This window comes from Neopsephotus bourkii, unplaced genomic scaffold, assembly GCF_033783945.1.
Source record: "Neopsephotus bourkii isolate Nb327-2 ecotype Australia unplaced genomic scaffold, CSIRO-AGI_Nbou_v1 NB_873, whole genome shotgun sequence".
Lineage (NCBI taxonomy): Eukaryota > Metazoa > Chordata > Aves > Psittaciformes > Psittacidae > Neopsephotus > Neopsephotus bourkii.
In genome coordinates, this window is record NW_026901367.1 from 858,538 (window position 1) to 883,669 (window position 25,132).

At 42.1% G+C, this 25,132-nt stretch overlaps 2 protein-coding genes across 8 annotated transcripts in view; one reads left to right on the forward strand and one right to left on the reverse strand.

Moving 5' to 3' along the window:
- FANCL (FA complementation group L) overlaps nucleotides 1-18,421 on the forward strand; it is a 31,225-nt gene extending 12,804 nt beyond the window's left edge. For all 3 annotated transcript variants that reach the window (XM_061356809.1, XM_061356811.1, XM_061356810.1), the window contains 9 exons: nucleotides 348-444; nucleotides 5,682-5,750; nucleotides 13,438-13,588; nucleotides 15,501-15,584; nucleotides 16,142-16,187; nucleotides 16,278-16,359; nucleotides 17,089-17,205; nucleotides 17,777-17,848; nucleotides 18,284-18,421. In XM_061356809.1, the coding sequence (XP_061212793.1) occupies nucleotides 348-444; nucleotides 5,682-5,750; nucleotides 13,438-13,588; nucleotides 15,501-15,584; nucleotides 16,142-16,187; nucleotides 16,278-16,359; nucleotides 17,089-17,205; nucleotides 17,777-17,848; nucleotides 18,284-18,319 (754 nt within the window). In that variant the 3' untranslated portion in view covers nucleotides 18,320-18,421. The remainder of the gene's footprint in view (nucleotides 1-347; nucleotides 445-5,681; nucleotides 5,751-13,437; nucleotides 13,589-15,500; nucleotides 15,585-16,141; nucleotides 16,188-16,277; nucleotides 16,360-17,088; nucleotides 17,206-17,776; nucleotides 17,849-18,283) is intronic.
- Nucleotides 1-25,132, reverse strand: part of VRK2 (VRK serine/threonine kinase 2) — a 69,876-nt gene that overhangs the window by 6,033 nt on the left and 38,711 nt on the right. Inside the window, exons 11-14 of one of the 5 annotated variants that reach the window (XM_061356806.1) lie at nucleotides 21,924-22,109; nucleotides 21,441-21,605; nucleotides 20,632-20,726; nucleotides 18,416-18,622 (exon numbers count right to left, since the gene is read on the reverse strand). In XM_061356806.1, the coding sequence (XP_061212790.1) occupies nucleotide 18,622; nucleotides 20,632-20,726; nucleotides 21,441-21,605; nucleotides 21,924-22,109 (447 nt within the window). In that variant the 3' untranslated portion in view covers nucleotides 18,416-18,621. Of the gene's footprint in view, nucleotides 1-17,991; nucleotides 18,623-20,631; nucleotides 20,727-21,440; nucleotides 21,606-21,923; nucleotides 22,110-25,132 lie in introns of those variants that run through there. The other 4 variants (XM_061356807.1, XM_061356804.1, XM_061356805.1 and 1 more) reach the window with 4 other exon arrangements.

The following is a 25,132-nucleotide window of genomic DNA, read 5'->3' on the forward strand; positions in this document are numbered from 1 at the left end:
TAAAGAAACTGCAGAAATGGATCAAAGATTTGACAGGAAGTTTAATGTGTACATAAGTAGAGGCTGACAGGAACATGCTGTTTGTGTCAAAGGTTCCGGTGATGGAAAACTGAAACACAGTGCTCACTGACCACAGCATGAGCCTTGACACACATTGTAAATAACCCAAAGATATATGACTGCATTAAGCAGTTGACTGGTGTATTAACAGCAGTAAATCTAGAACAGCAGAAATGGTTGGCATACAGGGCTTCCTCTGATTAATATTTGTAACAGACTAATAAGAGTAACACAGACGTTTCAAACTGGACTTCACAATGCTGTTAGAGTTTTCTTTTCTCTTTCAGAGTTGCATATGTGGATACTGGTCTCACCACAATCAAGCTGAAAGCTGAAGACTCTTGTGGTCGACAGCACCTCATCACTCTAAAGTTCAATGCAAAGGTGAGTTTATGGGGGAGAAAATATCTTAAGGCTTCCTTGTGATAAATGGATGTTTCTTAATGTGAAAGGGTTTTTACAGAGTTGGTTTGTTAGTATGTCTGTTCTGCAAGATAACTTGGGGGGGGAGGTGTTAATAGAAAGTAGAGTTTTCAGACTTTATATTTAAAATTAATATTGCATTATGGTTATATGTAAGAATCTTTTCATATGAAAGTGTGCATCACACTTTATGCATCAAAGCACTTTATGATATTGCAGTTATTTTACTGGGTTATGGACAAAGCCTGCTGGGAGACTTTGATTCATTATCACTCCATCCAGAGACCGTATGTATAACAAGAAAGAGGATGGTGGGTTGCTTGTTTAGAAGTCTTACTGTTAAAGCTATAGATGTAAAGATGTATGAAAAACTGACTACAGAAGTGAAATTCTTATGTTAAAAAAGTTACTTCTTTTTAGTCTAAACAGGTGTCTGATAGCTTGCAAAGCAAATCCATGGCATTTAGTTCTGCCTGGTACTTAAAACTGAACTCAAATTGCAGTGTTTCTTCATAGAATTTCTCATTTCAAGAGAACTCATTTCCAGAAATTCTCATGTCAAGATCTCTTTATCCAGGAACTATGAATATCCAGGGACGGTGACAATTGGGTGGTAATAACTTGTCTTCAGAACATCAGTCTAGGGGACAAAAATGGATCCAGAAACATCTAAATATTGTTGTTTGGACTATCTTTGAACTATTGTCTGGACTTGAAAGCATGAGGAGTGGACAGAATGTTAAATTTTACCTTTACATACATCCCATATTCCTTTAAATACCTGGAGTTTTGAGTTTATCATAAAACAAGCTAACTTCACCTTAGAGGGGAAAAAGCCCAAGGAAAAAGGGCTGGTTAGGAATTAAGGTTGCTAAAGTGGGTATTAAAAAGAGTATAACTGTCCTACATGTCCAACTAATGGATGCACAATTAATTTTCCATTAAATACATTGATGGAAAAGATATATTGGGAAGTACAATTATGGCTTATTTAGCATGCGAGGAGAGAGACCAGACTGTTGTCGTGATTTATAATGGAGCTGCTATCCCAGACTTAGTATGACACAAGCAGTTAAGTGCAGCCTGGTGCCCCTAAGTTTTGTCTTGATTTTTATGGTGATGCAAGGAAAGTATTTCAACTATTTGGAAGTATAAAACTGTAGGAAAAATACAGTGCAATAGCCATTTGTACCAAGCAGCAGCTGTGGTCAAACACTCTTACACTTAAGCATTGGCTGGTTCAGTTTAGCCATAACTTATCACAGAGAGTAGAGAACAGAGATTATAATCTTCTGGGCTTGTGAAAACTTGTGTGTTTTCCTTATAGTAAAGAAATACCTGAATTTGAGACTTCTAATAGCAGAAGAAAACACCATCTAAGGGTATAGTGTAATAAAGAGACGGGATTATCCAACGTGTCTGTTGTAACAAGCAATCATCAGTCTTTTTCCTTTTCTTTTGTTTTTTTTTTTCCAAGCAGTTGTTATGATGAAGGATCAATTGCTTGTCCGTTTTAAACCGTGTAAACTTGTCACAAGAGAAAATTCCTGTGTGAAATGTGGTTTGGGTGACATGGGGATTTGATTTTCTTTCATATACGTATCTAAAACATTTGAAAAGACTTCACTGAAGTGGGTTTTTTTGAAGGGATTTCTTTTGAGAACCTTCTTTAGTAAAACTACACCCCAAAATGCATCTATTTTGTTGTGCTGTTTCTTTGATTAAGGTTAGTATTGTGAGCTAAACCTTTCCTCTCCAGCATCTATGGCTGGCTCCTGTCTGTGCTCTGGCAGATGGGTTTGTTCAGCCTTGCCCTCATGGATGCCATGTAGGTAAATGAGTTTCTAAGCCTGTCAACAATGTTTTGGGGAAGAAACTCTTCAATTAAGTGATTTAGGAAATTCTTTTCCTTAAGCTTATAATGTATATTGAGATAATCCCATAATATTCCTTTGCCATCATTCTTAGCAGTTTGGGTGTGTTTTGAGGACTTTTCCTGTGTGCATTGGCAATATTTCCACCTGCTATCCATGTCTGAAGGTGCTTTGCGTTAGGAACTATCCTTTCAAAACACTTGCTCTCTGTAAACTGTTTGTGAAGTGTCTAGGAAACTTGGGGTCATAATTTAAACCTGGAAGACCTGAGAATGATCATAGCTAGGTATGTTAGCCAGATCATCTCCTTCCCAGTTTTGACTTGTACAAATGATTAAGGTTAAGTCTTGTAAGAGGCTGTATGTTTAATGCTTGGATTACATTTTGTGAACTAGTTTTATGACTTATTTGGTCCAGAAATCTTTCTCTGTTCACAATTTACATACATGACTAGAGAAGATTTCTGAAAACAAAGCGTGCAACTTCAAAAGTGTAAACCCCAAAGCACTGGCCTTTATTTCTCAGGTTTCATTTCAGATCCCAAGGATTCAAATAGACCATTGCAATAATTTGCATGCCACGCAGTACTCAAGATGCTCTGATATTTGTCTGAATGATTTGGGTTATGGAAATCCTTTTTCTAGATAGAGTTAGCTGCATGCTCAAAAATACAATATAAACATTTGGTCTCATAATTGCTTAAGTTCTAAAGAGTAGGATGATTGCCAACATACACGTTTGAATGTAACTGTGGGAAATAGGATGGTGCTGATAAGTTCTGGTGTAGTATTTTAAAACACTATAATCTCCTGGGGAATCACTCACCTTACATAGGATTTCACACTGCAAGGATGAAAACCATCATGTACAATATGTACAGAATCATTGCATAGTTCTTGGCCCCTACCTGGTGCACAGCACAATACTGTGCTCTTGAAGAAAACGTGACTAAAAACTCAGGGGAAAAAGGGACTGTAGGTTTTTTGGTTTGGGTTGTTTTTAAAGTAACACAAAGTTAGAAGCTGTTTGCAAGCACTTGTTCAAAGGCACCCTACAAAAGACTGCATAAAATGAATTCACTGGGAAAGTAACCACATAATTGTCTTGTGCTGCTGGGATTTAAATGAGGTAGCCCTAAACCTAATCCTATGGAAAAATTGTTTATTCTAGACATACTTTTATACATTGAAAACAAGTGTATTTCTATGCAAGTATCCGACTATTTCATGGAAAATAATGCCTACAATACAAAACCAGTAACACTACAGTGCTTACAGTAGCACTGCAATAGGAGAAACAGCTTTTGTGTCTGTACATCTGCAAGCTGTAACTGCCTCCCCTCCAAATCACTTGTTTCACTTCTCTTGCTCTGTCACTTTTAACGTGTGTGCCACAGATATGATAAAAGGGAAAGGCACAGGATACTGAGGTTTTAGGATGTGTCTTCAGAGAGGAGATACCAAATGCAAACCACAAAGGAAGGCAAATTAAAAAGCAACTTAAATATCTGTGAAATCCATAAATTCACTAGGTTGTTATTAAAATCAAAGCACTGAAGGACGGATGCTCTCAAGAAGCTTCTCTGTTTTTTGCTCTTTGCCATAGAGAACCTAATTCCTCTAGAATTACATCATTCTACATTACTGTAGAACTACACTTAACATAAAATAAAGACATTTGAAAACTTATGATCAATTGATTGCCATGTGCTTGATAAATAAGAAAAATATATCTACACATTGGCTTTGGATGGAGAATGGTTATGAGAAGCAGCACAGCTGAACTTCACCTCTTTGCCTTAACTCTTTATTTCTGACAGGAAGCTGTGACTTCTTTTCATGTCTCCTCAGATAAGATTTTCTGTAACATTTTCTTGTATTAACACGATATAAACCCCAACACAATTTCTATAAACCTGTTGTGTAAATCATTGGTAGGATTTAGATTTGGATATAAGATATAGATTGGATATAAGGAGGAAGTTCTTTCCTGTGAGGGTGGTGAGGCACTGGAATGGGTTTCCAGGGAGGTTGTGAATGCTCCATCCCTGGCAGTGTTCAAGGCCAGGTTGGACAGAGCCTTGAGTGCCATGGTTTAGTGCGAGGTGTCCCTGCCCATGGCAGGGGGGTTGGAACTGGATGATCGTAAGGTCCTTTCCAACCCTAACTACTCTATAATTCTATGATAATGATTCTAATTTGAAAGGTTGCACAGGACTAAAGGAGGCAACCTCTCAGGTGAATAAAATTTGGGGTAGATGCTCTTAGCAAGGACACTATTGTAATTTGAGATTTCATGCGTTTGCTACTTTATTTGTCAGAAAATACCAGTTTCCCCCACAGATTTCATACTGGTTGCTGATCAGCAATAGATTTACTGGTGTAATGAATGGTTAAACTGCAGCACCTCCCATATGAAGACAGGCTGAGAAAGTTGAGGCTGTTCAGCCTGGAGAAGAGAAGGCTGCGTGGAGACCTCAGAGCAGCTTCCAGTGTCTGAATGGGGGCTATAGGGATGCTGGGGATGGACTCTTCATCAGGGACTGTAGGGACAGGACAAGGGGTAATGGGTTAAAACTTAACCAGGGGAAGTTTAGATTGGATATAAGGAAGAAGTTATTTTCTGTGAGGGTGGTGAGGCACTGGAATGGGTTGCCCAGGGAAGTTGTGAATGCTCCATCCCTGGCAATGTTCAAGGCCAGGCTGGACAGAGCCTTGGGTGACATGGTTTAGGGGGGTTGGAACTGGATGATCTTAAGCTCCTTTCCAACCCAAACCATTCTATGATTCTATGCTTCTATGATTTACTGGTGTAATGTATGGTTATTTTTGGAGTTAGAAAACCTTTTATAGCTTTGGATTTTTTAATACAGCTACTTTTAATCTTCCTCACTGATGCCTTTTAATGGGGTGGGGGGCAGTGAGTTCTTTAATTTGTGGTATATGTTCATTCATCTCTTTCTAAATAGTTATGAATAGTTAAGGTGGTTTGGTTTTTATTTGTTAACTTTCCAGCACAGGTAAATGAGGAGAAATCTTGAATATCCGATGTTTTTGTCTCAAGCTCTGTTTTAATGTCTCTGTGAACACTGAGCACAGCAAACTGCGATTCTCCTGCCCTTACTACAAACTGATATATAAAACCTGTTCACGTGTAGATTTCTTCTTTAAATTACAATGAACATCCATAACTATTCCTGAAAACGCTTGCCACACTCTTTCCTCTAAAAGCCAAGTTCTCAAGGTGCTTGAAGTGCTCGTATTTTGTTATCACATTTGGCATCAGTGTATCAGGCTGATTCTGAATGTCCTTCCCCTCCCTCAGTATCCAACAGAACCACCGGATTGCCTTGTGGATTTTCCAGTTCCATTTGCTGTTTCTTGGATGCCCCAGGTAAACTGCTGGACTACCCATCTCTTTTTAATAACTGAGATACATACACAATATGTTGGTGGTAATGAGGGGTTGGACTTTATTATTTAACTCCAGCTTTTTTCAGTCTGTGTGCATTTTCCCTTTATACATACTTATTGAATGTAATATTACTGAACCCCTTATTCCTCATGAGAGTGGTCTAAATATTTTCCTTGCCATATAGATATATCTTGCATGCTGTATGCTTTACACTTATACCGGCTGGAATTCTCTTAAGCTGTTCATATGGCTCAAATCTCTTTAGGAATGAAATTGGAGAAATACAGGCATGAGAAACACCCTCTAAAGTTGAGAGACATTAAAAAAACGCAGTCCCACAATTTATCCTATATAGTATTCATAATATGATAAAACTTTTCCAGTTAAAATCAAAAGTACAACAGGAAAGTACTTAATAGAATCCTGATTTTATAGTTTAACAGATACTGTTAATATAAAGAACCAAGGGCCACTGTCTGAGTCTCTCTTGCATTATTTCATGTATCTTTTTCCCTTAATAGAGCATGTGTACTTGATTAAATGGATTTAAATGTGACCACTTAGACGTAAGTTAATTTGAATTATCTCTAGAAAATAGTTGATGTTTAATTTCATTTCATTCAGGAAAATAGATTTTACCTAAATGATTGCGTTTCATAACTCTGACTCTCGCGAGGATTCCTAGCCATCCATAAAACCTGTCTTGATGGCACTACATCTACATAGATTTAGTAGAGAACATGGGAAAAGGTTGCAGCAGAAGGATTTTAGGATGGGTGTATAATTGTCTGCAGCGCTTAAGGTTCTGTCATCCTCTGAGAGCTTTAACTGCAAGAGTGACCATTGCAAAAGGAAATATATATATATATATATAAACTAAATATATATAAATAAATGTATAATTAGTTTCACATATTATAGTAGGGTTTGATTCTCTGGCACAATTTGGAACAATATAAACAGATACTGTGTGCCCCTTAAATTATCCTGGATTCCACACACTACAGGCAGGATTTCAAGTACTGTTCCTAACCTCAAATTCCATCCATTCTTTTAATACTATTTTATTAATTTTATAGCCTTGCAACTTCTGCTGCCCCACATTAACAACGTTTCAAATATCCTTGACAGCCCTTTCTGCTGTGTTTACTGCTAGTGCGTTGAAAGCTACTAACTGCCCTTATGTTTTAATGAAGTGTTCTTGAAAAACATGGTACAAAGCAGCCTTTCTTGACAAGATAAAGATGGGAGTGAGTGTATTAATATTGACACTACAAGTAAAAACCTGATGTTACAAGTATGGCTTGCTAATGCTTCAAGTCTTTATACAGTTGAATTATCTATGGGTTATTTGTAAACAATAGATGTTAGTATGTGACTGAAGACCCTGCTTTGAAATCAAGAGGTCCTAATTCTGGCTGCAGCCAGCCTCTTACAGAGCTGAACCAAATACCAGCAGCCTGTGCTTTGTGCTCATAGAAATGCTTTTGTTGCCTGCTCTTTTGGGGAAATCAACCTTATCAGTGTAGGTGACACAAACCTAAAGCTTCTGGATCAAAATGGGTGTAAAGCATTGTGTAAATTGGGGTTACTTTCAAAATGCACTGAAGTCATTGCAGGAAGCAGTCCTCACACCATGGTAAAGGGAGGGTTAAGCTTAGAGAATGCTGGAACACCCCTTGTAGCTGAAGTGCTTAAAATCCAGGTTGCTAAAATGGAAAAAGAACACATTATACCTCTTATCTAGTAAAATAACATGAAGTTTTGATACTGTTAAGTCTTAGCCTTTAATATTTATCGTTATGTAATGTAAAAACCAACAAGGCTTAACTAAAATGGTGCAATTGCACTATTAGACTATAAACTCCTATGAAAGAAAATAGAAATAGATTTCAGGTAATTGATTTCCTCTTGTTTTTCTCCACTTCCTCATGTGTGCTGTTGCCTATTTCAGGGTCTTTTCAGTGCTCGTGGACTTGAAACTTGAGGGGTTGTTGGGTGGTTGGGTTTTTTTTCCTCCCCTTTTTTTTTCCCTTTCCCCTCTGTGTAATAATAGACATGGCATTATGGCATCCATATTAAAAATGGGTAATTTTCCTTATGGTCCCTGTCTTCCTGCTGGGTTGATAATGTTTTGATGTATTTTTCTTTTGCTCTGATGAGAGGTCTGCTGCTGCTGCTCTGACATATTCATTTGGATGAATAATTATAACTTGCACAATGTCAAGCTGAAGATGGTAGGGTTTTGTGCGTCATGACAAGCCTAGTAGCCAGTGCAGGTGTCTCACAGCATGAGCAGCAACAGCCAGTGTATTCTGGCTCAGAGGAGACATTTTAGAGTAGTAAGAAATCAGCACCAAGGGCAATGCTGCTGCTGCTGCTACTGTTATAAGTGCCAGATAAATGCAGAGTGCTTCTCAATGACAAGTGCAAGAACATCTACTTATTTCAGTTATATTCTTTTTCTAAATAAGCAGACAAATGTGCTGCCTCCACGTTTCAGCCTCACTAAGTGGGGTTCTGCAGCCTCAGCGCATCTATATTCCACTGCCCTCACATCAGGGTGTTGTTTCTATACTGACCACTGCCCACCTGGTTGGCTACATGAAGGTCATGAGAGTGGGAATTAATGACTAATGAGGTCATGCAGCCAGCCAGCACTGAAACCAGGATACAAGATTCCGAGGTGTAGTGATGTGAATGGGGTTATTCTTCAGTTATCTTGATGAAAGCACAATAAAACACATCATAATTGTGCTTTTTCTTAACAAAGGAGCTTCACAGGCAAATACAGAAAACGGAGGTGGTTGATGAGGCTTTAGAAAGGTTTGGGACTGTTGTGCCTCAAGGATTGTTAAACTACTGTTGGGGAGAAAGAAACAGCTCCCAAACAAATCTAACGAATCATCCGTAATTTAGGTGATCCCTTTTCCATCCAGGAACTGTTCACTTTATTAAATTACATTTTGTGTGTGAGTTTCTAAGGGCAAGGAGCTACCAGCACCTGCACTTGAGGCTATTTTCCCCTTTCCATTATGCTTTAATTGCTTTAATTTTGGATAAGCAAATTTTGAGTTCAGAAGAATTTTTAGCAAAAAACCCTCAGAATAAAGACCATGTTTCTATCTTTTAATAAAAATATAAACTTGATTCAACTGTGCTGTATTTACCTGGATTAGAACTTACTTAGTGCCATCTGATTCATGTTTAGTTCATCCAGGAGTTGGAGCAGGTGTTTGAAACTGGGCAGCATGGCCATACAAGGCATATAGCCCTTCTTAAAAGGTACTGAGAGGCTTTATGTATGGCAGGTGCAGACTCCAGTCTTTCTCCTTCCCATCTCCTATGGCTCTAGAGGTAAGAACCAAGAGTGCAGTGATTTTACTTTTTCCCCACTTCTCATTCCTTTAGTTGAAGAAAACTGTGCCTGGGCAATAGGGCTGAGCTTGGGAAAGTGTTTGAATTGGAATGAACTTAAAGCAGGAAAGAGCTGGCATGAGAAGCTACCAGTGATGAGATAGAGATGAGAACGCAGAGGATAGAAATGAAACACAAATGTTGCAAAACTACAAGGTAAAAGGTAGGTTCCCCTCAAACAGATGGGTCCAGAACATCTGATTGTCACTGACCAAAGGAGTGCTGTTTATCCTAGCAGCTGCTGAAGCAAGCAGAGGACACATGTATTCTGATAGCACAGAGGTGCCATTTGCCTCAAAGCTCTCTAAGACTGATGGAGAATCATCAAAGCTGACAGGTTTACGTCCTGTTTTCCTGTCAAATAACCATTCCAGCTCCATCTCTGCAAATACCCTTGGTCAGAAGTGAGGGTCACAGGATCACAACCCTCAAACACACTGAGTGGCTGTTCTATCCAAGGACTCTGTTGGTATAGCTTGTACCAGTATCTATCAGACTCTTGCCTCATAGTGTCTTCAGTGACTAGGGCTGAATATACACTTGTGGAGAGAGAAAGCTGTCTGTGAGTCCCTCACAGTGCTTTTTCACATGGCATCACTGAGTGTGCTCTTTGTTGTCTGCGCTCACAACCTGGAAGTTGAGAAATTTGGAGAAGTGTTGAGTGGTCGAAGCTGTGACTGTGGTCACAGGAGGTGATGCTCTCGTAGAAACAGTCTCTTAAAGCCAGGTGAAGAGATCTTGAGCCCAAGTATTCCAAACTACCATTATCACAGCCTGTTATTTTTCCATATGAATACTCAGAATGAGGCCATCTAATCTGAAAATGTGTTTTGTGGTAACTTCACGAATGGTTTGGGGCTGCTCAGTTGCTCTGATGGGCACTGTAGAGAGCATTAAAGGAACTGTTGAAAACTTACCAACCTCACACTTGACAATGCTGCAGTGTGTCCTGGGTCTGTAAGGCTTCCTGAGGAGCTCAGCGCTGTAATGGGGGGGAAGCCAGCTCTAGGTGCTGATGCAAAGTTTAGATTGTACATTAAAAATGATATAATCCCAGATTGGTTTGGGTTGGAAGGGACCTTAAAGCTCCTCCAGCTCCAACCCCTGCCACAGGCAGGGACCCCTTCCACTGGAGCAGCTTGCTCCAAGCCCCTGTGTCCAACCTGGCCTTGAGCACTGCCAGGGATGGGGCAGCCACAGCTTCTCTGGGCACACTGTGCCAGTGCCTCAGCACCCTCACAGGGAAGAGCTTCTGCCTAAGAGCTCAGCTCAGTCTCCCCTCGGGCAGGTTCAAGCCATTCCCCTTGGCCTGTCCCTACAGGCCCTTGTCCCAAGCCCCTCTCCAGGTTTCCTGCAGCCCCTTTAGGCACTGGAGCTGCTCTCAGGTCTCCCCTTCAGGAGCCTTCTCTTCTCCAGGCTGCCCCAGCCCAGCTCTCTCAGCCTGGCTCCAGAGCAGAGCTGCTCCAGCCCTCGCAGCATCTCCATGGCCTCCTCTCGATAGCATCTTCATTTAGTTTTAAGTTGTTGTGAAATGCAAAACTCCACAATGTCTTTTTTCTATAGGGGATGTTTTGCCCGATGAGCATGGAAACCAGCAGATAGAGAGGTCTGGGTTTGCTCCTGCTCTGTAGAGCCAGGGTAGCCACTGACAATATCCTGGGTGATGAATGTCTTGTTTTCCAATCACCATTTGACGTATTTCCTACAAATCCTGATCCAGTTGTACAAAGGTGACTGAGGAACAAGGAGTCTGTGCTGTTTGCCATCGTTCCTGGCAACTCTCTTGGTGTAGTGCAGACAAAGAAAAAACCCTGATAGCCTTTTCTAGAAGCATTGGGCAATGACCAAAAATCAGTTGCTTAATCAAATAAAAAGGAATGTTAAGAGTTTTCATGGTTTGCATGACAAGCATGCAGTGTATTTAAATAGCTATAGATGCATTGATGTATATAGCAGGAGACAGCTGGCAACATCAATGAAGCATGCAAATAAGATCAAATGAACAGTGCATTAAGAAAAAAGAAGAGATTTAACTACCTTTTTAAGGAACATCATTGAAAAAATTACAATTAGTATTAAAATTAATTGGATTTTAAAACTTATCTGTGGGTTCTAATCCCTTGATGTTTCTTTTTTCTACTGAAACCCTTTGAATTCCCAGAAGATAAAGATAAAAATGATTATTAGAGGATTTATCTGGATGTGATAGAGAAAAATGTACAAAATCAAAATGGAAAGCAACTGTTGCAAGGACCAGAAAATTATGCTATTAATTTAAGTGTCATCAGAGCACAAAAGATCACATTTCAGGGCTGTGTGAAAATTATTAAAATACTGGAAATAATAGTACTTAAGATGAAGATATTATACCCTAAGATGTGGTTAAGTGACTGACACTACGATATCACTTCAGGTATTATAAAAGTAACAAAATGCTTTTAAAGATAATAAGCGTTGCAGTTGGAGATGGGCAGTGTTCACACTCTCCTGCTTAGGTGCTTCCCTACTTTCGTATCATCTAATAACAGCAGGGCAAAAAAAAAGGACCATTTTATTCCCAAGCTACGCTGTTTCCTTCTAAAATGTGTGCAGAAAGCCTAAAACCTTGCTCCATACAAAAATCACAGCTCCTCGTTGGAAAATGTTCCTATAATTCACTGCTGTTTGTCCAGGTGAGAAAGGAAGAACATGGTCACTAGTGAGCAAAGGGAGCCGTTCTGCGTGTGTTTCATGTTATTTATAGACAAACACTTCTTCATGACCTATTTACTCTCCTTTTTGGTTTTGACCCCAACAACTGCTTTCCAAGCTAAAAAATACCTGAAATTTGGCTAAAAAATGCCTGAAATCTGGCAAAAAAAACCCTGAAATCTGGCTTAAAAATACCTGAAATCTCACTCTTGCTACCCCTTTTTACTTTCAAAGCTTACTTTGCTGTGTCTTTCTCCACATGGCAGAGATCCTCTCAGTTCTCTCCCATCCTTCCTGCTTATTTTACTCATGTGTTCATTTGCTCACTTGTATTCTGTGTAAAGCATTTCAGAACACCCATTGGTGCTCCCAAACAATTCCTCTTTTTCTACTCTTGAGTTTCCCAATACCGAACAATCAGAGAAAACAAGTTACTGGGGAAGAGTTTGTTCCCAAAACGCTTCCCCCCTCCTTGGTCTCCCTTCCCTGCTGCCTTTTCTCCTGTCATAGCTTCACTTCTCCCCATAGAGCCACAGCTCCTCGGCCCGTGGCACTTCCCAGCTCCTCCATTGATTCCAAAGTGGACTCAAACCCATATGGGTGTTACTCAAGCAGAACTCCCCTTCCTTCTCCTCCTTTTGTGGTCTTCATCTCCCTTCAGTTCCCTGGGTTCAGGTTTGTACCCTGTGGTCCCTGCCTTTGGCAAGGTGTTAACTTGGCTGCCCAGTGTTTGCTCTACTTGCAGCATCCCTTCCCTGTAGGAACAGTTACTGCTCCTGTGCTCACTGGTCACCAGGACATCTCTTTGGCATTGCTGTTCTCTGTTGTCCTGTACAATGAGAGATCTGATCGCATCTAATCCACCTCAAATACTGAAATCCCTCGAGGGTAATCCTCTGATTAGGAGACAGTTTCTCCTTCTCTTACCCTATTTACATGGTTTAAAACCTACTGTTAAGTACCTGTTTCTGTATTGCTCAATTTTGAGCTAATTATGACACTGCTAAGCTGCATTTCACAGGGTCTAAAAAATGAATCATCTGCTTTAGTTATGTGGGTATTTCTGTGTATTTATGGGGTACCACCACCGTGTTGCTCACCTGAAGCAGAGAGAGGAGCTGAATGTGAGATGTTTAATAGTAGACAATGAGGATTTTTACTTTCATTTTACTGTAGTTTGCTACAAGTTACAATGCAAATCGATAGTTGTCAGTTTTCTGAGGAGTACCAACCACTGTCAATTCCAGGTATGGTGTACGTGTATCACAACGCATTACAACCACCTGGAGTACGTGTTTGTACTTGGAACACAGTGTTGTTTCCATTAGAAAACCTGTAAGGGTCCAAGTTTTATGCTACCACGATATAGATGGACACAGACTTGATCTTAATACTTCTTACATCACCTGCAGTTTGCTTTTCATGGGTATAGAATCATAGAATCATGGAACGGTTTGGATGGGGAGGGACCTTGAAGATCACCTAGATCCATCCCCATTATAGATATGGCTGTGGGTGAGAACCATATGAAATTAGTTTTAACTTCTTCTTCTCTTAGAGCTCCTTACTGGACATTTATAATCAGTTCCTGGCGGCACTGGAATCATTGAAAGAGTTCTGGGATGCCATGGATGAAATAGATGGGAAGACATGGGTGCTGGAGCCGGAAAATCCCACACGGAGTGCTACAACAAGAAGAATCGCCATAGGTATGGAAAGATTTAAAGGAATGTGATGGATTTGAGGGGTGCTGTTTGCTTTACTGATCTAATCAGATGGTGTTTCTGGGAGTTAGGAAAGTGAAAGGAAGCTCTTAAAACTGGCAAGGCACCACTGTCTTCTTTTGTGTGTTAAAGGACCCTGCCACAGAATGGCCAACCTGGTTTAGGATATTAATTACAGCTTTATGGTGCCACAGAAAACCTACATTTCTACAGGAAAACTGTGTTTGTAAATGATAAACATGGACCTGTCAGAAACTGAGGCTGTGCAGGAGAACTCTAGAAAAACCTGTATTTGTAAGAAAAATCAGCTTAGATGAAGCCCTTATCTCATTCACAGACCATTGCTTTAGATTGATCCTGTCCTGGAAGAGGGAAAGGAGTGTCAGAGTGCAGTCAAAAGGGAGAAAAGGGGGTTAAAAGAGGCAGGTGGAAAGGACAAAGAAGTAAGAGAAGAGAGGAGGCTTACACTGTTAACTTCGATTCATATGCTGATGACTGGCATTTAAGGTCTGAGTATCTATGGGATAAGGAGGCTTCTAATGGCAAAGGGGAAGCTTGCTACTGTCAAAGGGTAGAGATGGGAGGGAAACGTTACTTTTGAAAGAAGAGTTCTGATTTTTAGCTTAAATCCAAAACATCAGGAGGATATTGGAGAAATCTGAGAACAAACAATGGGCCGAAACGGATCCAATTTGTGAGGAAGGAACGGAGCCAACGGGATGCTGAAGCTGCTCCATCCTCAGGGATAGAGGAAGGGACAGGCAAGGGAAAGGTGGCTTGGACACTGCTTTTCTGTGCCTGGCTTTGTCTTGGTTCCATTGTATCTTGGCACAGACTAAGGAAAAGCCTCAGGAGGCACCTCAGAGGAGGGCACTATGGACTGGGAGCCCTTTGTCATCAGTTACAGAGTCTTTGGTTAGGACTGAACTTGGATTTCATTCATTCCAGTGTCGCAGGGAGGGGAAGCCTCATGTACCTCTTAATCATAAAAAAAACATCGGCCTTCACCTCGTTTTATTTAGAGCAGAATTTTCCATGGGGTTTTTAACCTGGTTCCAGACCATTTTTGAGCTGTTTACCCCTTAGGAACACACAGCCCTTCCGAGGGTGACGGGGCACCTTGTGCAAGAAGGACATTTGCCATTTCAGAAGTAAGCCATTGTTCGCTCCATCAGTGAGTGCATCACTGATCTGCATCACTGTGTGTGCTGCAGAGGGGACTGATTTCTACTGCTTAAAATTGGTTTTAGGCTTCTCTTTTTGACTGTAAAAGATAATGAGGAGTTAATAATACTTACATCTCTACTAAGATTTCAACAGGATTCTCATCTAGCTTGAGTCTGATCAGTCAGAAATAGGTCCGAGTGTTAAGGTTAAGACCTAAAGAAATTCAAGACTGGTGGGGTTTTTTTAATCAGTGGCTATTTTTAATTACAGCCCATTGAAAGGTAAATATTTCCTATAGAGACTGATACTTTGTACAGTTAATTGAGATACCTACCAACTGTTATTTAGCGTAACGAAAATGAGTCTGAATTAAAACAATCATAGAATCACAGAATGGTTTGGGTTGAAGGGACCTTAAAGCTCCTCCAGCTCCAACCCCTGCCAGGGCAGGGACCCCTTCCACTGGAGCAGCTTGCTCCAAGCCCCTGTGTCCAACCTGGCCTTGAGCACTGCCAGGGATGGGGCAGCCACAGCTTCTCTGGGCACCCTGTGCCAGCGCCTCACAGGGAAGAGCTTCTTTTCCTTGTATCCAACCTGAACTTCCCCTGTTTCAGTCTGAACCCATCAAATGAACCCCTTTAAAACTGCTCCTAAAGAAAGGTTATGTTCCCATTTTGACACAAACACTTCCCTGCCAAGCAATGCCTCCAGTGACTCCTGTGCTCTGTAGGGAACAACGTCTCTGTGAGCGTGGAGGTGGATCCTCGGCACCCAGCCATGCTCCCCGAGTGCTACTTCCTCGGAGCAGATCACGGTACGAGCACAGACCTGCACTGCTGGTTTCCCTTCCAGAATCCCACCTCTGCTGAGCACGCACTGGTCTAAGCTGTGGCAGACTCCTGGGGTAAACTGTACTTACCCAGAGCTGGGAATTCAGCTGAATGGGTGTGGAGGAGGGTTTTACACAGTGGATGCTGGGGGGGGTTTAACAACCTAAATCCACAGCACGCTGGTTTGCTCTGCGAGGGGTGCTGTTTTTCCAGTGCTTTCCTAGCACTACGGTTCCCTGTGTCCTACAGATTACCCATCATGTTTATATTGTAATAGCACTGCTTATGCCCTAATAGTGTTTGAAGATATTTCAGTCTTTTACTCTGTCCCACAGCTTTTTGCTGCTTTTAAAGGTAATGCAACCCTATCTTCAGCAGTGTGATATTTACAATGATAGTGCAATGCATTCCCCAAACTAAAAGCAGTCACCAACTTACGTAGTGATTAAACCCCAGCCCATGCTTTCCCCTCCAGTGCTGGTATTTGAGGGGGGAAGCAAAAGGGATGCTAAAGGTATGTAATGAGTTTGTTGTATTGCAGCTGTTAACCCCTTGAGAACCAAGCTGAATGACAACATGCACTTGTGGTAAGTACCTTTAAAGAGTACAGCTTTGAAACTGAACTGGAATTTGCCCTTCCTTGTGTTGACTTTTCCCTCTCTCGATCCTACCTGCAGGGATCCAGAAATCAGTTTATTGCAAAACTTGAAAGGCCTCTTAGAAATCGATTTCCCCTCTCGTGCTGTGTTAGAGAAAAGTGTAAGTTGCTTTTTGGTAATGCTCCGTCGTTATTCCTGAATGAGGAACAGTTAAATGGTCACTTTACAACTGCCAGCTAAAAGAAGAGACTTAGAGGAGAGGTAATTGCATTAATATATTGTCATAAGGACTTCTGGACTTCAAGCAACAGTTGTCAGAGCTTGTTAACCTGTGATTAGAGGTGCTCACTTCCCTGTGGCCTTCCTAGCAGTGAGGCCATTAATAACAGGCTTCGCTATTAAAAGGGAAGGAGGAAGTTCCAGAGTAGCTAATGAGATGTGGAAAACCCAAACATTCTGTTATGGATGCTGATGACTTCAGTTCTAATGAGGTGGAGCTGCTCAGGGGGGACAAGAGGCCATCCAAATAGCACTGCAACACTGGATTATCAGCTTCGCTTCCACTTGTGGAATTCTGACGTTAATATCTGACTGAGGGTTATGCCTGATGCTCACATGTAATGACAAATCGTTGTGTTTGAGGAAAAAGAAACAACAGAGTATGAAAATGCCTGTCAAAGTCGATGTAATTCAGTGAGGGGATAAACTACAACCTGGCTTCAGATGCACAGGGCTTCAGTAGTCTCAGTTTATGCCGTAAGGGTATAAGCATACCAATTGAAAGCAAAACTTACAAAAGCAGAGACCAATAGATGAACGTGTTGGCTGTGATACCAGCTCTGTTCTTCCCTTGGGTGGGCCTGTATGCTAAACCATGTTGTGTTGTAAGGATTTTGCCAAGGACTGTGGAATCTGCTACGCCTATCGCCTCAACGGCACTGCTCCAGATCAGGTGTGTGATGACCCCCGCTGTGGACAACCCTTCCACCAGGCTTGTCTGTATGAGGTACAGTAACAGGACAGGCTTTGTTCACTGACTGTCAGACCTGGAAAACAAGTGTTGCCTGCTTGAATTTCAGAAGTAGCAAAGTCCTTGAAGGACTGTTACAACCACCACAGCCTCTTTGCATCGTAGAGCCACAGAATGGCTTGGGTTGGGACCCCTTCCACTGGAGCAGCTTGCTCCAAGCCCCTGTGTCCAACCTGGCCTTGAACACTGCCAGGGATGGGGCAGCCACAGCTTCTCTGGGCACCCTGTGCCAGCGCCTCAGCACCCTCACAGGGAAGAGCTTCTGCCTAAGAGCTCAGCTCAGTCTCCCCTTGTTCTGTCAGCTTCCAGCCATTCCCCTTGGCCTGTCCCTACAAGCCCTTGTCCAAAGCCCCTCTCTCATCTTGTAACCCCACACGTCAGGCATAAGCTGTCTGTGAAGGGGAACCCGCCTCACTTTGTGCTCACACAGACTGTGCCTTGACACACACCATGAACTCTGCTGGGGAGAAATCCCCAGTAATAGATGATAGTTCTTAAATCTGATATGAAACAAATGTGAATTTTAATCCACTTAACTGTGTTGCAGTGGCTACAAGGTCTTCCTTCGAGCAGACAGAGCTTTAATGTCATCTTTGGTGAATGCCCATATTGTAATAAGGTAAGGAAAACCAAAAAATGAGTGACTGAACTAAACCACAAGTGGTAGCTCAGATACAGGCAAAACCAGTAACCAAGTCTTTTCTAAACTGGAAATTGTGGCTACGATCTTCCCTTTATACTGTGGAATAAAGAGAGGAAAACTATATTCCCACACATTTAATGCATCAGGATTTAACCAAAGGTTTGCTGGAACAGCACACGTTACCAGCACAGCGGTGTCAGTAATTCAGGCTCACACCCTGATGTATTTCATTATACACTTCTAATATCGCTGTAGCAAAGGTCCAGTTTCAAAAATGAAGCGAAAAGAAATCCCACTGCTTGTGACACAGATGAGCCTTGTACAAACGGTTTAGTGCATGTGTAACTGTAGAGTGTGGGACTCACCTGGGAGGATCTGTATTGACAGCGTTACTTAAACATCTTTTTCAAGCCACTGACATTGAAGATTTCAATGAAGAAACTCTGAGAAGAACCGGTGTGATGGGAGCACCACCACACGTGCACTGGAGCCCCCGAGATGGTGCCATCAGAGAAAATACAAGGAAAGTACTATCAGTAGCAGGAGTACGAGTATTGCTGTAGTGTAATGGTACGTTCTGTCCGTAAAGGCAAGGCTAAATACAGCAGGAAGCAAAGGATAAGTGGAGTCAGAACCAGTGTCTTGCCATGGCAGTGGGTAATCCACAGTTAAGAGTTGATGGTGTTCCTTTCTGGACTCTGAGAATAGTGCTTGGGGGGTGAATGGGGGCAATTCTCTTGCAGGGTCTTTCTGCAGGGGAAAAAATAGTAATAATTAAATTTAATAGTGAGATGTGAATCAGACAAACAAGGATGCCAAAGAGGACATCCAGTTATCCTAAAGGAAGCAATACCAGTCTTACAAAGCCTCAGCTCTGGCATTTCCAGGTAGAAGTATACTGTATATTAAGTGTATAACATTAAGTATGATTAAACATCTTCTCCAGAGCCATCTCTATATTTTACTGAATTCAACAGCTGAAATTCTCTATCTCTCTTTAACTTGTTCCCAAAACTGTCAATATTTAAGTCTTTACAGTGTTTAAATATGTAAGGTATAAAACGACACGTTTTATTAGTGTTCCTGCCAATAAAGTTTAGCCTGGAAACTCTCAACCTGAGTCTGATTTGCTGTTTTAATTTGTGTAGGTTTTGCCTTTTGTGGTGAAGCCAAACTTGTGATTTATACAGACAGGATGACTATGTAGTATTTATGTGGGGTCAGTTCTAGTTGGTTGGGGGGGGTGGCTGGGGGACAGAAGCAATGTCATCCATAGCTTACCCTTTTAAATCTCCTTTCTGGGAGGAAAGGAAATCCATCAGAAAGGAATCTGTCTCTCACACATCCCAGACTTAACCGTTTTTTCCACTGTCCCTCAGCAAAACTTTCAGCTTTGGTTTCCTTTCCCATTCACAATAGGTTATTTTTTAGCAATACAGCCCTGAATTTCAACCTCAGCAACAAGATTTTCTTCAATTCATAACCTAAATTGCATCTTTCTAATAGAAAGCTTCCTGTCTTCCTGCTTTATTCCTCTTTCAAATTACTGACAAGACATATCTGTTCTTTTTCTTTTAATTAAATATGGGCCCCATCTGATAGAAAGACACTAGTACATCCACCGTAAAGGCAGCTCATAGGTTATTTTTCTTCTCTGCTTTCTGTTGTTTCCATATTGTTTTAATTAATAATGTTTTTATAACGATATATCATCATAATAGATATTACTTGTCTTCCTCATTCTGTCTTTCCCAGTTCATCTCTCACAAGTGTCCTACCCTCCTTGTCCTCCTCCTCTCAGTCAGGTGTTCCCCTATCAGCATAGCAGTGTTTCTTGTTTCAGTTTATACCTAGACTATAACTGCTTTCCAGCAGCCCCAGCTATGTGGCATTTGCCTGTTCTTCCCCCAGAGATAAACCAGGGAGGAAGAGAACTCCCCCTCCACGTTCTCTCTTCACACCTTCAGTTGCACCAGGGCCAGCATCCATCCCATCTTGGTGTCCAAGTCAGAGCATGGTGCCTGCAGTTACCTGCTGCACAGCTGCCTGGCTGAGGTGTGGGGCACTGCTCTCTGCAGGACACGTGTCAGCTTCACCCTCCAGCTCCTGCATGAACCAGTGCATTTTCCCCTGCTTTGTAGCTGACCCTTTTTTCCCAGGCTCAGTTCTCTACACTGTCCTATATAGCTCTGCTTTACCAATCTCCTCAATTATGAAAGGAAGGGAGAGGAGGCTGCAAAACATAACTAAAGCAATCCTGCCTTTTTTCCTTCCCCATTTGAATATCTTAACTGTTACCCAACATCTGTTTTAACTTTCCCATCTTATTCACAGTATTCAGTGAGTACCACAGAACAACTACACAGATGCAGCATTATTAATCAGATTGGAACAGCAGCTTTTCCTTTATGAAGACTAAATAAAGCCACAAATACAATATAAATACCAAACCCTCTGGGGGAAACCCAAAGCCATAGGTTACTCACTGGAGTCAAGATCTACAACCCATACTTTATGCTTGCTATTGCACTGAACAGGTGAAGTTACACCAGCTCTTTTTTCTCCCTATGTCATGCTGGAAACCTAGATCTGGCTCCTTTTCCATACCTACTTCTTTCTTAGGACTATAGTCCACTTGAGGACTGGGAAGCAGCACTGGAATATCTATTGCAAAGCTGTACAGGTTACTTTGAGTCACTGCTGTGTCAGGTCTGTGGCTACCTTGCTGTCAGCACATCTCCAGACCCCGCTCTGCTCACCACTTGACTGCCTGACGCTCTCGGGCACAGCTGTGCTTTTCCTGCTTCCCTCTCCCAGCTTGTACTGGAGTCTCCAGGCAGTGACCAGCAAACTGCTTGAAGCAAAGAATTGTGCATTAATCACAAAGCTCTCTTTAAAGGTGCATTTTTGTGCTTATCAGCAATCGGCTGCATTTCACAAGCTATTTTTCTATCTGAAAGAACCCCAGAGGAGCATCCCTTTGTTACAACACACATTTAACTGCACGGAAACAGCACGGGGTGATTACCAACATGTGCTTCGTTCTGCATTAGTTTTACTAAACCTTGATTAACTTCTTTCATCAACTTTTTCATATACAGCTGCAGAGTAAGACTGAACACATCCATTCAGCCCTCCCTTTTATGTGGTAAATTACCAGTAATATATGAGGTGAGTTAGTTAACTGCTAAAATCCTCAGATTAAGAAGTGAGAATTTAAGAACTTACTTGAAGAGTGCTATGAACTTTTCCACTTCATAGTGGAAGAAAAGGAAACTACTGCAGTAAGAAAGATTCTACCAAGAAAACAAAGAGAAACTCATTTCCCAACACTTCTAACACACAACCCACAGTGCAGCACTTTACAACCAAACTATAGAGAAACTGGAATGTTAGTTTCCTAATAGCAGGACCAAGCAACTGTACCCAAACTTTGAGTGTTTGTGGCCAACATCTCCTTTGTACACACTGAGTTTGGGCTCGGTTTGGGTGGTGTGAGGTTAGTGCTGTCTGAAACTCCTCATGTTCAGGGTGCTGTGCCTGTTGCCAGGGACCACCAAACCCTCACCTTCTGTGCCCGGTTGGGCTCCCGAATCACGAGTGGCCTCTCCTCAGGCTGGAAGTGCTGGCGGGTCACCCGAGCACGGGGCCTGCTCAGCCCATTGGGTTCTTCCTCTTTCACCTTGTTTTGCTTCTGTGGCACTGGTCCCAGGGCAGGCTTCAGGAAGGGACCCTGTTGAGGCACACACAGTAATTCTGTATGCTGGGTTCAGTAAGGTTCAACTACCACAGGTACCATCCTGCTACTTGGACCTGTCAGGTGTGAGCAGTGCTCTGATTGCACTTACTCCCTGTGCTTACAAGAAACTCAGAGATTTATGTTTGGACTAAGAGGAGCCAGGAAGCAGTTGCCACCTTCTGGAGCCTAGGACAGAGCACTTGGCTCTTTCCAAGCACTCCTCTTCCTCGCCCACCCCAAAAGGTGGACATGGAGCTAAAGGAGCAGCCAAGCTCCAGATGCCACACAGCACTGCAGTGCCCAAACCCTCACCTGCTGCGGCTCTGTTGGGTGAAGCATCCTGTTTAATCTACTCGGCTTCTCTTCACTGGGGGGGTGTTTGTCTGTGGCCCCAGCACAAGCTTTGTTTTGGCAGACGTATTCCTCATATTCCTCACCTTCCACCTTCTTTTGCTTCTGCTGAACTGGTTTTGGTTTAGGCTTCGGTAAGCGAACCTGCTGATGGACAGTAAACAGGTTTGTACAGTGAAAAAGTCAGTGTTTCAAAAGGGAAAGCATTCCACCTTCAGTACTGAGAACACAGAACAAGAGAAAGCTTTCATCCCTCAAAAGAATTGTTTTCAGCATTTTCATTATCAATAAATGCCTTCTTTGAACAGCACAAAGTTGAAATTTGGAAAGGATGCTCTAAAATAAACTTCAGGTATGGATTTCAGACCATTCACTAGCAGCTTTCACTGGGGATGAAGCCAGGAGGTCACTGGTTCATTAACAAGTAGACCTGGAAGGTTTTCATGTCACTGGACTGAGTGGCCAAAGCCCCAAAAGCAAGATAACCACAAAGTGTTCTGACTCTGGTAATCTAATTTCAGAGTGGAGGGTTATATTCCTAAAGATGTGAGTGGGGAGCACATAGTGAATAGTTGCTTGTGTTAACACAAGCTTCTTCCAGTGCTGCTCGAAGCAGTAAGTATCAAATGATGCCTGGTTTTGGCTTTTGTGCCTTGGAAGACAAACATAGCCAAAACAGAGGCTGTATGCCACATGCCTTTGGTACTTCTGGCACACCAACAGCCCTGACTGTAACGTTTGCATATGGGCCTCTGCAGCAGCTGGATCCGAATACAGCACTTGAAATAATGAGCTGCTGTTCTGTACTGCAAACTAAATACATGCAGGAGATGGAACCTGCACAAACAGCATTAGAAGTGCCAGTGGGCGCTTCTTGTATTGCTTAATCCAGAACACCTTTTAAGAACATAAACCATAGTGAAGGTGTATCTGAACAACAACTCAAGCTAGTTTTGGGCTACCTCAGGACATAACACTGCAGCTGGCCTCAGAAATGGAGATGCCCAGGGGAGTCTCAGTGCTACACTGACCCTTACCTGAATGCAGGGACCCAAGCTGCTTGTGTCACTGCATCGAGCTGGAACAGCTCATCTTGCTGACAGCAATGTACGCACATACCTCAAGTGACAGCATCACTTTCAAAGCAGGGCTTATGGCACTAATGAAAACATATCTGTTTTATCCCTAAAACTTGCCATATTCCATACTAATATAAATGCCAAGCCATTCATTTTCACTCTCAGATGTACAAACTGCAGCAAGCCCTCAGCTGGCCTCACCACACTTCAGCTGGCCCTAATGCCAACGCTTCCACTGCAGGTGAAAACGCTGAAAATATTTATCCAGTGCCAAAAACTGGGGAAAACAAGTTTGATAATTAATGCAATTAATATTTTATCACCTATGTTTGGTGTGTGATTGGAACAAAGAGCCAGGATGTAGGTGCTGCTGCCCCTTTTATGTCACCTCGAGATTAGATTCATGTGCTATATACAGGGAGCTGCATCTGAAAACTCATGTTCTGTAGCAATTCCTATTCACATCTCCTTCAAGCAGCTTGTGCTACAGCATCCCCTTATTGGTATTTACGGGTGTTTACTGGTGTTCAGAAGGGAATTAACCCCAAATCACCTCTTCCCTGCGTACCACACTGGTACAAGCGGCTCTGACAGGTCATCTGGAGGCAGATTCTGCTCGTAAGCAAGAAGTGAGGAGACAGGGGATTGTTTGTAGTGGCTCCCACTATTCTGAGGTTGCCTCTTTAATGGGAGAAGTGTTTGGTGACTAAAAGGAGAGGTGGAAAGGGAACGCAGAGATGAAAAGAGTCAGACCAAGGATAACTACAGACAGTGCTGAGAAGAGATGCAGTGGGAAGTGCCTGCCTGTCATCGAACACTTTGTCAGGGCTGTAGCACCAGAGTGCACCAGGCCTTGGCTATCCTCGACAGCCTGAAAAACAGGATTTTCTGCACACAGCAGTAAATTTAGACAAAGTTCAGTTCTCTGCTCTCCCTACTTGTATTTAAGTACTCCTGAAGTCCTTGGAATAACCCTAGAGATCTCTCTGCAGCTGTTTTGCAGTGGATGTTACAGGAAACGTGTACATATAAGCGGCAGAACTGGCTGAAGAGACACACTCAAGTGAAAAATAGGTGATGGCTGGAGCAGCGCTACTGTGCCGAGGAGCAAGACACTCAGCATTAAACATTCCTCTGAAGCAGTGATGACAGGTGCCAGGATTTAGTAATATGCAGACACACTCTGTCTCTGATCTTGTTCTTGGCCATCAAAACCAATTCCGCTCAGTCCTACAGCACAAGAGCGCTGATCGCTGACACTCCTCATGCACGGGTTTTGCAGTGGGGTTGTGCACTTGCAAATAGCAAGAGCTACAGCAGCTTCTACAGGCTGGAAGGTCAGGATCATCTTTTCTGCCAGCACAGTCACGTCTTAGGGCAGGCAATAAGAGGAAAATAGATTGACTATTTAGTATCTAAGAAATCAAAGCCTCCTGTGATGCAGAGATCCGGGAGGATCAGCTGGGGATGGGGTCGCTGCTGGCTGATCCCTCAGTTCTGTTCAGAAAACAGTGCAAACTTTATTTAACGCTTCTCAAGTCAGTGAGGACAAAGTGGTCACCAGCATAACAAGAGACATAATGTCCCTGAGACAGCGTTTGGGCTTGTTAAAAGTAAACCTACAAGTGATAAACCCAGAAAAGTCAATAAAATTGCTAAAATAAGTCTGTGTAATTACCAAGATCAAAACCCAGTGGCTTTTTATTAAACATGAACTTTTGTTCTGCCTCCCATCATACGTAAATAGTGCTGACAATTGGTTTGTGAGGCACTTGCTACAATAAAATGTAATTGTATCATGAGAGAAAGGTGACAATCAGGAGATCATGAAAAAATTACATATTCTCACTGGTGGTTAATTAGCCATGCAAAACCCCCTCAAACAGATATTCTCTTCTATTAGGAATGATTACTATGCAGGCCTACAGATGTCAATACCACAGTCATTCAAATACTTCTTTCCCTACTAATTGAAGGTTGTAAAGCTCTGGTGCCAAGGTTTTGCTTCCAAAGAGCTAATTTATGACTAGAAGGATATTTTATGTCTTCAGTTGCAGCAGCTACAAAACTCAGCAAATCAGAACCATCTGT